This window comes from Grammomys surdaster, unplaced genomic scaffold (genome assembly GCF_004785775.1).
Source record: "Grammomys surdaster isolate TR1022 unplaced genomic scaffold, NIH_TR_1.0 127, whole genome shotgun sequence".
NCBI lineage: Eukaryota > Metazoa > Chordata > Mammalia > Rodentia > Muridae > Grammomys > Grammomys surdaster.
This window is the reverse complement of record NW_021604585.1, coordinates 9,683,972-9,698,167: the sequence shown is the minus strand read 5'-3', so window position 1 is coordinate 9,698,167 and position 14,196 is coordinate 9,683,972. Positions and strand designations below refer to the sequence as shown.

At 42.7% G+C, this 14,196-nt stretch overlaps 1 protein-coding gene across 2 annotated transcripts in view; it reads left to right on the top strand.

Annotated features, from left to right (window-relative positions):
- Dcaf5 (DDB1 and CUL4 associated factor 5) overlaps window positions 1-14,196 on the top strand; it is a 101,053-nt gene that overhangs the window by 50,083 nt on the left and 36,774 nt on the right. For both annotated transcript variants that reach the window (XM_028789248.1, XM_028789252.1), the window contains exon 6: window positions 8,969-9,182. In XM_028789248.1, the coding sequence (XP_028645081.1) occupies window positions 8,969-9,182 (214 nt within the window). The remainder of the gene's footprint in view (window positions 1-8,968; window positions 9,183-14,196) is intronic.

The window sequence follows — 14,196 nt, the reverse complement described above, 5'->3', positions numbered from 1 at the left end:
GTGGCTGACATCTCTGTGAACAGTAGAGACAGTGACATCTTTGTCTTCGTGTTCTGAGACAGGTAGTGGTGGCGAACACCTTTAATCTCAGCCCTCAGAACTCCAGAGGCAGAGGCAGGGCAGAGGCAGGGCAGAGACAGGGCAGAGAAGGCAGAGGAAGGCACATTTCTGTGAGTTTAAGGCCAGACTTGTCTTCATAGTAAATTCCAGTACAGCCAGGGCTACTCAGAGAAGACCCTGTCTCAAAAAAAAATTTTTTTAAAAGGTGAGGGGGTGGTTTCTGAGAGCAAGTCAGGATACATTCTTGTATAAAATCACCCAGTTCTCATGGAGGAATGAAATGTTTTTTCAGGGAATGTGTTGAGGAAGGAGGATGGGTAGACACAGACATTGTAGATCTTGTTGGAACAGTGGCACTCTGACCTCAGACGCAGTTTTCTAGTAATAGACAAGAGGCTGGGAACTTCCCACACTGCTTGGTTTTTATTTCATTGAGATTGTAATCTCTCTTCACCTAGCTCATCCCCTTTCCAAAACGGATCGTGTTTCTGAGAAGTCTCCAGTAAAAATTTTTCTTTGACAACTTCATACATGTATATAATGTATTCTGATAATGTTCAGCCCCCATTGTCCTCTTATCCCTTCCACTGCCGCTCAGCCTTTCACCCTGGCAAGTCCCCTCCTGTCCCCTCCCTTCCTCCCTCCCTCCTTCCCTCCCTCCCCTCCTTCTTTCATTTTATTTTTTGGACAGGGTCTCACTGTAGAACCCTAGATGTCCTAGAGCTCGCCATAGCTAGCCTCACAGAGAGCCTGTCTCTGCTAAGTGCTGGGATGAAAGTCATGCGTTTAATTAAAGTTGCTTGCATGAGCGTGGGTGTAGGCTTAAGAGGGTGTGGGAGCAACTCACCAGTTGCTATACTACTAAAGAAAATGACTCCTCCTCAGTAACCAGTAACTGCCACAGGTCCTCAGCTAGGGGTGAAGCTCATAACGGAATGTTGATGGCTCGGTCTTGTGTAGGTGACCACAGCTGCTGTCGGTACCATGGCCGTGTCACGCTCCTCAGAGCACTTGAGAGCACTGTTTTCTACCCTCTGGCTCCCACATTGTTCTCGTCACCCCTTCAGCAGTGTCCCCCAGCCTCGCAGGAGTGGAAGTCATGCCCTGTGAAGGCTGAGCACGCAGTCACTTGTCTTAGCATTTTAATTCAGTTAGGAGTCTCGCATTAACTGCTGCCCACTGTGAAATGATTCTCTGACCAAGGCTGAGAGCAATGCTCACCTGTGGATATAAATAGAAACATTTAGAGCTGTCAAGATGGCTCAGAGGGTCAAGTCACTTGCCACAAAGCCTAATGATCTCAATGAGTTCAGTCTCCAGGACCCCAGATGATGGGAGGAGAACTGATTCCCACATTTAAGCACCGTACGTATGCACACACACACATCCACAGAGGAGAGAAATATCAGTGCTTATAAATGTGTGAAAGGGCATTTAACAACGTAACTATTAAGCAAACAGCAGTAATGTGTTCTTCCCTAGAGTCTACGATCTTCCCAGCCATGATCCTTTAACCAAATTTACAGTACGAGGAATAGATTGTCTCCTGTGAGTGTGGCCTCAGATTCAATGAGAGTGTGGTCGGTCACCTCCATAACAGGCCCCTGCTGCACCAGTAGGCACGTTTTGCCTGGGAGACTGGTATTTTTGGTATAGCATGTGGGGTCCCCTGCTGGTAAGATATTTTGATGGTGTTTCTCCGCTGGCAGCATTCATAGCATCTTTCAGCACTATGAAAGCTAGCATTTCAGTTCAAAGCTTGACTTCTCTGTCCTGTACCCAAGCTTTGCAGTATCTTCAGCAACAGGCCCTCACCTTATAGCTCTGGTAGGCGAGCAAGAGCAATGATGGCAGCACATATTGTTTGGGGTGGGGTCCTTTGGGGTCTCCCCAATGAATAACTAGGAAAGCATCACATGCTTGGAAATGGATTTTCATTTAATAATCTAGAAGCAGCACTATCCAGTTACGTAGGGGACCTGAGTTCAAACCTTTTTTACAGATTACAAAGTAAGCTAATTATAAATTACAAAGTAAACTAATTATATATATAATAATATATATGAATATGATAATATAATATTATGATAATATTATATTACAATATATAATATATAATAATTATATATTATAATTTTATAATATTTATTATAATGTTATAATGTATAATTATATATAATATTATATATTATAATATATTATAATATATAGTATATATAATATAATAATATATAATATATATATATTATATATTATATATATATATGAATGCATACGTGCCACAGTGCAAATGTGATGTCATAGGATAACTTGTGGGAGTTGATTCTCCCCCCTCTACTACGTGGATCTGGGGTTGCCAGTCTTGGTGGCAGTTGCCTTACCTGCTGAACAATCTCTCTAGGTTTCTATGCAGCTTTTCTAAATGTCGTGGTTTTAGGTGACTTTCCCCTTACCATCTCCTCTCCTCTGCTCCTCATCCCCACTGAAACCTTTGCCCCCCTGCGCTCTCATCACTGTGCCCTCCGATACCACCGCCACCCATGCACGCTGCTGCCTCACACCCCACCGACCCCATCAGGAGCTGGTTTTAGCTTCCTGGCCTCTATAGAAATTCCAAATTAAGCACACAAATCTAAAAATTCAAAGCTAGGATTATGTTATGGTGAACATATGGTATTTTGGGGGCCCTGGGTTAGCACACTCAGAATATTTTCTAATTCCATACATTTTCCTGCAAATTTCATAATTTCAGTTGTCTTTAGAGATATGAATGAATAAAATTTGATTGTGTGTAGATACCACATTTTTATTTTCCATCAGTTGACAGACATCTAGACTGACTCCGTTCCTTCCCGGTTACAGCGATGACCATGGATGTACATATTTCAGTAGTAGAGTCCTTTGGATATGTAGCCAAGTGTGGCAAAGCTGAGTCATATGGACACCTGCATTTTAAAATGTTCTAGATCACCTTAATCCCAGCACTGTGGAGGCAGAGGATCTCTGTGGATCTGTGTGAGTTTGAGGCTAGCCTAGTCTACAGTGTAAATTGCAGGACAATCAGGACTATGTAGAGAGAGTGAGACTGTTTCAAAACAAACAAAAAATTTTCAATAAAAAAAAATCCTCCCTCTAGCTCTCAACATGATCTTGACATGTAATCCATGCTAACCTTCAAGTATTATCCTTTGAGTTTTGGAATTATAGGTGTACGCCATTGTGCTTGGTCTCTGGATGACTTTGTATGTGTGAGAAGAGGGGGCGGGTGTGTGGATTTGTACATTGGAGGCCAGAAGAGAATATTAGATCCCCTGGAGCAAAAGTTGCAGGTGGTTGTGAGCCATCCAATCTGTGTGGTGCAAAGCAAACTCAAGCCCTCTGGAAGAGTAGTGCATGCTCTTAACCACTGAGCCATTTTAGACCTGAAATATAGAATCTTTAACATTACCGTATCCTGGCTATGAAGACAAACTTTTTAAGCCTTTTCTCCTGGCAAAATATAGATCATTCTTTATTCTCACTGTGAGTGGCGAACTGCATAAACTCCTGCTGAGATGTAAGGTATCCATCCATTCTTCTGGAAGGAATCACATTTTGTTCTCTGTTAAGTACTCCTAACCACAGCAGGTTCTTGTGCACTCTCCTTGGTTGAGAGATTTATGTTCCTACCCAGAAATGCAGGAAGAAGAAAAGTTACTGGAGCCACACTTCTGTTTTCTAACCAAATTACAAATGGCAGGTCAAGGATCTTGGGTGGGGATGGAATAGACCCACAGGCCAGTGCTGGGCAGGCTCCTCTTCAGGCCTGACTAGAATGGACAAAGAGGATAGCTATTAACTGGTGAGAAGGGAATTTGGCAGAGACCCCTGCTTCCTGTCAGGGACTTGAGCTGATGTAAACCCTGCTGCTGTGCTGGCTGTGCTGGCCAAGTTTGTTTCTGTTGAGTCTTGTTCTACCCCTCACCCACCCTCAGTTCCACAGATGCTGGCTTCTTTGCAAGCTCCATGCTGACTGTAGATTGAAAGCCTCTCATTGTTTCTGAACTCAGTGTTTAGATAACACCGCATGCCTGTGGTGGCCAGGGCACCCTATAAAGGAAATGTCTGGGCTCCAACAACCCGGTCCTTTCATTCTCTGTGTATGAGTGAGTGAGTTCGGCTTGTTGTAGTCAGAACATTGTAAGATCATTTATTTCTTTGCAGGGTTTATCACTTGGGGACTTAGGATTCTAGGCTTCACCTTGGTACTTGGAGTTCTAGGAATGGTTTTTGTCTTTGCTCTCTTCCATCCATTCCACCCAGGGGGATTGCAAGATGTTTTATCCAAACCTTTTTTTTCCACACAGCCACAGTACCACAGCATTCTTCCCTTGGTGAGAAGATTGCTTTGGGAGGATGAAGTAGGCATGGCAGTGGCTGGTGTTGGCAGGTTGTGTTTATGACCATGCCAGATTGGCAGCTGCTCCTGCATGGATGTTTTCAGGGCCATTCTTCCCGCAGATCATCTTCAGGCAAATCAGGACCTCATCAGCAAAAGAAGTCATTTAGAAGCATACTGTGTGTCTTAGTCAGGGTTTTACTGCTGTGAGCAGACACCATGACCAAGGCAATTCGTATAAGGACAACATTTAATTGGGGCTGGCTTACAGGTTCAGCGGTTCAGTCCATTATCATCAAGGCAGGAACATGGCAGCATCCAGGCAGGCGTAGTATAGGAGGAACTGAAAGTTCAACATCTTCTTCTGCAGGCCTCTAAGAGAAGACTCACTTCCAGGCAGCTAGGATGAGGGTCTTAAATCCACAGTGACACACCTACTCCAACAGGGCCACACATTCTAATAGTGCCACTCTCTGGGCCAAGCATATGCAAACCATCACACTGTGTGACTTTAAAAATGTTAAAAACATTATGAAACTACAGAAAAATAATGCAGCAAAAACATATAACCCCTTAGTGAAGCTATACAAATGAAGTTATATGCATTAACCAAAGTATATTTTATTTTAAAGTTAAATATAAATTTTGGGCATTAAAAAAGGAAGTAAGAGCCAGAGAGATGTTCAACAGATAAAGGCACTGGTCTCTGAGCCCAATGACTCGGGTTTGATTCTTAGTAGCCACGGGGTGGAAGGAGTGAATCAGCTCCTACGGGCCACAGGTTGTCCTTCCAACTCCACTCAGGTGGCTGTGGCATGTGTGTATATGCATTCGAGCACACACACATGCATACAATAAACAAAAGGTAGAAACTAAAAATCTGTAAGAAGTTCAAGGTCATGCCTATACTGCATGCAACACTGTCAAAATTTAAAAACAGAAAATCTTCCAGGCATTACTCTAGGTTTCTTTTTTGTTTGGTTGTTCAGTTGGTTTTTGGATTTTTCTGAGGCAGGGTCTCGATATAGCCCTGGAACTCACGATGTAGAGTTTTGGCCTCACCTGGCACCCCTCACTCCTTATGCTGGGATTACAGGTGTGTACACCAATATTTAGGTCTCTTAATTGATTTTTAGAACTTATACTTTTTTTTCTCTAAAACTATTGGAATTTCTTCCCCCACACCCATCCCTGTCCTTCTTCTTCCTTCCTTCACTTTCTTTCTGTCTTTTCTTCAAGACATGGTCTCGTATGGCTCATGCTGGCCTCCAACTTGCTGTGTAGCCAAGAATAACACTGAAGTTTTGATCCTTCTGCATCTACGACCCATTGCCACTCCCAGTCTTTTCAATGCTGAGGATGGAACCCAGGGCTTGTGCGCATGCTAGGCAAACGTTCTACCAACTGTATCACATTCCTCAGACCAAGATCACTTCTCTCTATACAGCAGCAGTGTCTGTGTGAAGCAGAACGAGTTATTAGCTTTGGTGTGGTATTCTTACTGTAGCATCACTGACACACATAGCCTGCCTTAAGTCTCAGAGATATAATAGAGAATAATCATGCAATTGTTGTGGCATGGGCAGTCATCCCTCTGTAAGGTAAGGTCCAAGTAATAAAGAATTCTGTCGAGGGACCAGGGAGATGGCTCACTTAACAACCACTTGAAGGAGCTGGAATGAAGGTTCAGAGGTTAAAAGCTCTTGCAAACCTGGGTTTGAGGTTCCCAGCATTTGTCTGGTGGCTGTCATTAACCCCAGTTCCAAGAGATCCAGTGCCCTCTTCTGGCCACCAGGCATACACGTGGTACACAATCATATACATAGACATTCACACATACACATAACACACACACTAGCTGGAGAGATGGCTTAGTGGTTAAGAGCACTGACTGTTCTTCCAGAGGTCCTGAGTTCAATTCCCAGCAACTACATGGTGGCTCACAACCATCTGTAATGAGATCTGATGCCCTCTTCTGGTGTGTCTGAAGACAATGACAGTGTACCCACATACATGAAATAAATAAGTAAATCTTTAAAAAAAAAAAACAAAAAAACAAAAACAAAAACAAAAAAAAAAAACCCCACAAGTGAACCAGAATATACTATTGTTTTGGGATACTAGATAAATGAGAGTACATGAATCAGTTTACGATATTTCAAAGCTGAATATACACTTGGGAATTGAAAAGCTGAGAATTGCCGGGCGGTGGTGGCGCACACCTTTAATCCCAGCACTTGGGAGGCAGAGGCAGGAGGATTTCTGAGTTCGAGGCCAGCCTGGTCTACAGAGTGAGTTCCAGGACAGCCAGGGCTACACAGAGAAACCCTGTCTCAAAAAAACAAACAAAAAAAAAAAAAAAGAAAAAAGAAAAAAAAGAAAAGCTGGGAATCAAGCACTGGTGAGATGGCTCAGAAGGTAAGGGCTAAATTCTAAGCCTGACAACCTGAGTTTGATCTGTGGAACACAAATGGTGGAAGGAGAGAATCAAATCCCATAAACTGCCCTCTGATCTCCACACATGCACCAAGGTGTATGCCCAGCATCCCACAAATGAGTAAATTAAAAAGAAACCACCTTTGTTTTAAAGTAAAAGGAAGCAGGTATACTCTTCCTATTGCAATTGGGGATGTCCCTACATTGAAGTCTTTATTTAGCACTACTTGTTTGGTTGGCCCATTATATAATATAAAATTAATTTTAAAAAATTTTTCTTTCATATTTTTGGTTATTTGTTGTTTTGATTTGTTTTTGAAACAGTCTCACTATGCAGCCTTAGCTGACCTGGTACATCAACAGACATGGCTATAAAAAGCAAATCTATAAAATACATTATATTTGATTTTATGTATGTGAGTATTTTGCTTTGAATATGTCTTTGTACCACTTGCATGGCTGGTGTCCTTGGAGGCCAGAAGAGGGAGCCAGATCTCATGTAACTGGAATTACAGATGATCATATACTGCCATATGAGTGTTAGATATCAAATGCAGGTCCTCTGGAAGAGGAACTAGTGCTCTTAACTGCTGAGCCATTTCTCCAGCCCACCAAAAAGCTTTTTAAAAAAATTTGTGGCCGGGCGGTGGTGGCGCACGCCTTTAATCCCAGCACTTGGGAGGCAGAGGCAGGAGGATTTCTGAGTTCGAGGCCAGCCTGGTCTACAGAGTGAGTTCCAGGACAGCCCGGGCTACACAGAGAAACCCTGTCTCGAAAAACCAAAAAAAAAACAAAAAACAAAAAACAAAAAAAAAAAAAAATTTGTGTGTGTGTGTTTGCCAGTGTGTCATATGTGCCATTGTGTGTGTGGGATCAGCCAGTTCTATAGAAGTTCTCTTCACCATGTAAGTTCTAGGAACTGAGCTTGGGATATCATCAGGCATTGTAACACCTTTTTTTTTTTTTTTCCATTTTTTGGTTTTTTGAGACAGGGTTTCTCTGTATAGCCCTGGCTGTCCTGAAACTCACTCTGTAGACCAGGCTGGCCTCGAACTCAGAAGTCCGCCTGCCTCTGCCTCCCAAGTGCTGGGATTAAAGGCGTGCGCCACCACTGCCCGGCTTTTTTTTTCTTTAAGATAGGGTGTTTTGTATGTCTGTGTGTCACCCTGGCTGTCCTGGAATTAGTTCTATAGAACAGACTGGCCTTGAAATCACAGAGATCTGCCGACCTCTGCTTCTCACATGAAGGGAGTAAAGGCCGTCTGACTTTACCAGCTAATCTTTTAACAAAAATAAACACTTCTTATGCTTCTGTAATTTTTGAAGATTGCCATAAGAAACACTGATGAGTCTTGTGTTTCTAGTACAAAAGTGAAATATATTGCTTAAAAATTGGTTATTGGCCACTTGAGGGTAGATGCTACTTCCTTCTTCAAGGTCTTTCAAGTATCTTGTTGAACATGGGTAAACAAAGTAACTTTTGATTTTTAATGTAATCTTTTGCAAGATATGTTGATACCTTTTCTATTATTTTTTTTTATATTTATTTGTGTATGTGTTAGCATTCATGCCACTCTGTAGGGTATGTGTGTGTGTGTGTGTGTGTGTGTGTGTGTGTGTGTTTGTATGTAGGCCAAAGGACAGGTTTCACATGTCGTATTCTCCTTCCACCATATGGGTCCCAAGGATTAAACTCGGGTCCAAAAGTAGTTATTTATTATTTTTTATGTTTATGTATTCTGCCTTATTTATGTCTATGTACTTGTGTACCTGGCGACCACAGAGGCCAGAAGAGTGCATCAGACTCCTGGAACTAGAGTTACTGACAGCTGTGAGCTGCCATATGGGCGGCGGGAATTCAACCTGGGTCCTCTGAAAGGGCAGCCAGTACTTTTAACCACTGAGCTATATCAGCCGCCCCACAGCGGACACTTATCTAATAGAAGATACCCTTGTATTTAATTACCCTTTGGTTGAAACTCTGATTTAAACCTTCCAGGACAGCCCGGACACATGTGAAGAAGCAAATGAGTGTGTTTTGCAGGCTTTTATCCTGTCTGCCTCAGACTTGATCCTTGTGCTTTTGCCTTCTAGTTCTCTCCTGCGCTATGGTGGCAACCTGTCTCTCCAGAGTGCCATGAGTGTGCGATTCAACAGCAATGGGACCCAACTCCTGGCGTTGCGCCGCCGCCTGCCCCCTGTCCTCTATGACATCCACTCCCGCCTGCCGGTGTTCCAGTTCGACAATCAGGGTTACTTCAACTCATGCACTATGAAAAGTTGCTGTTTTGCAGGGGATCGTGACCAGGTCAGTGCTTTCGCCTTCTGCATCCCCATGTCTTTCTATGTTGCTCTCAATTTCTTTTGTTCCACATGAAGGAGAAACTATTGAAAGGAATAGTGACTCATGACTGTCTTTATCCAGGGTGTCAGCGGGACAGTTATTACAGGGCACACCCTGTAAACCAAGGCTAATTACAGCATGGGTCTAAGCAACCAGCTCTGCTGCATTTGTGAGTAGACCCTGAGATTCTTAGAATGTGCTGTTTTGAAAAGAAGAGGAGCTTGTGGCAGATGAGGAACTGTCATCTAGATTGTAGTTATCCAGCATGCCAGCAGGCACTGGGGTAGGCACTGTGAGAGCAGAGCCGTGTTCTGAAGATACAACTAGTTTCACCTTATAGATTAATATATGATGATAAAAAACATTGAATGCCTTTTGACTTCCTCAATTATTTGACTAGGTTATTATTTATGACTTTTATCCTAGTGGGAGAATTTGTAGGCTCTGTAGTCTCTGATAAATTACTCTGCTTTTTGGTTGCTGTAAATGGTTTTACTTGGATGAAAGATGTAAGTTATTGAGTCTGGCCTTGAGTCGGTCTTCATTCTGTTCATATCCCCCTTACAGATTATCAGAGACATCTAACTAGTGGATTAGGAAATAGATTTATGTTTGACATTTCTTTTCAGTCCTCAGAGAGCAGGAAGAGAGCTAACTCCTCACTGCCTTGTCTCAAGGCCTAGAAGGTCATAAGGGTGTGTTGAAGTGACTGTCGAGCACTGTGATCAATGTATAGTATTTGGCTTTCTGGACAGAAGCTTCTGTAACTGTAAATCAGGTTTGATAATTGTTTTTTTGTGCTCAACTTTTAAAGAAGCCTTGATAAGATGAATTAAGTAATGTATTTATACCAGGCAGTGGTGGCACATAACTTTAATCCTGGGGGTTTGGAGCCAGAGGCAGGCAGGTCTCTGAGTTTGAGGCCAGCCTGGTCAATAGAACAAGTTCCAAGATAGCCCCCCCCCCAAAAAAAAAAAAGTTATGGATTTAAAGTAAATATGCAAACAGTTTAAGTACCAAACAGACATACTGTCCTAATCATAGAAAATATTTTTTCAAAGATGATTCATTCATAGGCTTTGACTTTCTTTAGTCAATGTTAATACAGCATTGGCCAGTTCACAATGATCTGTGTACCTGGCAGCTTTTGACTAGTCCAGACAGGTTTTTTTTTTTTTTTTTTTTTTTTGCTGCCTTTTTGTTTGTTTTGTTTTGAGAAAGTATCTGTAAAACCACCCTGGCTGTCCTGGAACTTGCTTTGTAGACAAGACTGGCCTTGAACTCACAGAGATGTGCCTGCCTCTGCCTTCTGAGTGCTAGATTAATGGATTCACCATGTCTGGCTTTTTTTTTTTGTTGTTGTTGCTTTTTTTGTAGCTTTTAAGTTATTTGTTTGGGGCGGGGTCTCAACACATTGCCCACTCTGCCCTCAAACTTGCAATCATAATGTCTCAGCCTTGTAAGCAGGCAGGGTCACAGCAGCTGTCACCAGACTCAGCTGATCTTTATATTTGACATCATTCCTCTGTCTATACTCCGAGAGCTCCCGAAGCCGGGGACTCTGTGCTGTGCAGTCTTCCTTGAGTCATAGGCTAGGTAAGCAGAGAGGAATTTGGGGATTTCCATAATAGGAATGAATGAGCGTGGACGACCCCGCCTATCTAGACAGCCTTCTAGCTTTTGATTACAAGGTGATTAGTCAGGCCCACAAATAGATCTAGGAATTGTGCCAGAGGGCCTGCACTTCATTTTTATTTTTAATTTTTACCATCGTAGCTTCACTAGATAGTTCACTGGCCTGAAAATTAAATTAATATTTTGGTAAATTATATTCAAGGAATAAAATATGAAATGATGCCCACCTTGTGTCTTATACATTCTAACCACAAAGCTATCCAAAATCATTTGAGCCAACTCTTCCTTTTGACAAATCTGAGGTTCAGAAAGGTAAAGTGCCCAAATTGCTATATGTGTGTTTGTAGCTGAGCAAGGACTACAACTCAGACCCTTAGAAGTATGACAGACTGCAAAAATAAGTGAATTTGTCTGGCATATACAAAACGCAGCAGTGGTGGTGGAAACTGCACTTAACTAGAAAGCCTGTCTTCTGGCAGAGTGGGATAGTGTCCACTCAGTTTCAGCCCTCACTGCCATGACAGCTGATGCGTTGCCAAGGATCTGACCTAAAAAAAAAGGTAGATCTTCTTATTTTTAATTACAGTAGCAAATTGATATTAACTGTAAAAATACCAGTGAATCTGTGAACTCTCTGTATTCTGATATAGGCCCCCATGAGACCCCTTTCTTACTCCACAGGGTTGTTTATCTCATGTCTGGTTCCGTGGTCTGTCTAATTAGTGGGTGTGTGAGAACAGCCTTCCTAGCTTTATGCCAAAAGTAATGGAGCAGGTGTTGGGGAACATTTACTGTGCTCCTGGTGCTTTGGTGGGCCAGTACCCCAGCTTGATTTTCATTCAAAGCCTCTGTATAGCCCCCCTTCCCTGCTTTAGGCTACCAATGCATTGGTTTGTTTATCTCTAGTATATTTGAATTATCCAGATTTAACCATCTTCACTGCCAGATTAAGTGACAGTAAGATTTAGACAGCTGGATATCAACAGTAACAAAAGGTTTGAACTTGTTTTTTGTTTTGTTTTTTTCTTCATGAGACACAGTCTCACTATGTGACCCAGGCTGACCATGAACTTTTGGCCTAAACTAATCCTCCAGCTTCAGCTTCCTCCCTTGAGCAGCAAGATCTACAGGCACGAGCACCTGCCTATCCGTGGACTTGATTTTCAGGAAGTACATCTCTAGTCAGCATTCCCTCCCCAGAAGCCACCTGAGCCCAGGTCCTCCCTCTCTGCTTTCAGTCATCCTTACACTTAGTTTTTCTTCCTGAAGCTGAGCCAGCTACATTCTGTCTTCTAAGCTTTACAGCCCCATGTATATGCCAGGCAAAAGCAGCACTTGCCTGTTATTCCTTCTTTCATGGTTCCTTAAGTGGTTCTTGTCTCAGCCTGGATCCAGCAGGATGTTCAGGCTTCTGAGAAGCCAGTATTCATGCTAGCAGCTTATATACCTAGAAATGGACATGTTGATTATTTTTAAATCTTCTCTTTTTTAGTCGCAATTAATGGTAGGCCTGCTTGTCTCTATATGTTGCTGAAAGAAAAATAGAGAAGGGAAGAAAAATATAACCAAGTGTACTTGAAAAGGCTGAGCAGCTGGGTGACAGAGCACTGAGATCTCTGTCTTGTGGATTTGACAGTTGGCAAGAGCCCCAAAATCATGGTAATGAAATCATTTGGCCCTCCTCCAAAGAACTGTCTGTGAATGAATCCATGAATCCAACAAAGTGTCCTTAAAGATGTGGCCTGACCTTAGACATGACATCACTCCTCACCCTTTCTCTGTTGATGCTGCGTGTCTATGTAGGATGAGCAGCAAGAATGTACATAGAGACTGACTGCTAGTCAATTCACTGATTAAAGACAGTGATGGCACACGCCCTTAACCCAGCACTCAGGAGGCAGAGGCAGAGGCCAACCTGGTCTATAGAGTGAGCTCCAGGACAGCCAGAAAAAAGGGAGTTGGGGAGCAGGGGGAGGGAGAGATGGTTCAGTGGTTAAGATCATTGACTGCTCTTCCAGAGGTCTTGATTTCAATTCCCAGCAAGCATATGGTGGCTCACAGCCATCTGTAATGGGATCCAATGCCCTCTTCTGGTGTGTCTGAAGACAGCTACAGTGTACTCATATAAATAAAATAAATAAGTAATTCTTTAAAGGAGGAGGAAGACAAAGACTATTACATGACAACAGGAGAATTGCCTTGTCACACTGTTGCTCTACTTTCTATGATTCTGTTCTCCTCTGTTGATACTGACCACATGTGATATGTTCTCTTTCATATGAAATAAAAATACACCTTTTCTATAGGAGAATGTAACTCTTGGGTTCCATTCTTTGATTTGTTTTATGGCTTTTGACTAATTTTTTTCCATTTCCTTGTTTCATTTTCTTCTCTTGCATTTGAATCCACATAGTGACCTTTAGGTATAGTTGGTTTCATCGCCCTTGAGAGTGAGGCCCAGAGTGATTTGTAACGGCTGACGAGTCAGTAGTGGGAGTAGCCAGGATTAAACTCACACCCTTGCCTGTGACTGTGCCTTTTGGCATAATCATGCTGCCTCCATATTACTGAGATCAAGCGGTCTTTATGAGCCAATGAGAAAGGGCATGTGGCTGATGAATCCCTTGTATGTATGTTTAGGGAGCATGTTTTAAAAGGGATTGTTTTATGTGTAGGCTCATGTATACATATGTGAAAGGCAGCCTTCAGATGTCGTTCCTCACCTTCCCACCTTCCCTGAAATGGGGTCTCCTCACTCTGTACACTTGAGACAGAAGAGTTTTCTATTTCCATGTCCTGCTTCCCTTTAGGGGTGTGCTGGGCGTTAAAGGGTGACTTTTATGTGGGTTCTGGGGATGCAAACTCATGTCATAAAGGTTTGTATGGCAAACACTTTTACCCACTGAGCCATCTTCTCAGCCACTGGGGAGTGAATATATATTTGTTTATGTGTTTTGTTTTCTTGAGACAGGGTTTTACTGAAAAAGACCGTGAGGTAACCTGGATTTATTCTTAGGTTAGGAATAAGTGAAATTGCTGTGTTCTGGCGACATGGCATGACAGTTCTTCTTTAATGCACAACCTTACCTGGGAGCGGGGATCTACTTGGAAACCCCGATGGATATTAACAAAGCCGGGTGGGCGGTCATGGCACTCCTGCCCTGCCTGCCCAGCGTCCTTCAACATATCACTCAGCCAATAGCTTTGCCTCTTTCTCATGCTTGCCTAAGCGTTGGAGAAAAGGGGAAATCATCTTCTTAAGAACCCTTAGAGCCTTTACCTGAACAATGGATATAGTTGGAATGAGATACTCCAGTCCCCTATAATCAGAACTGAGGCCTAT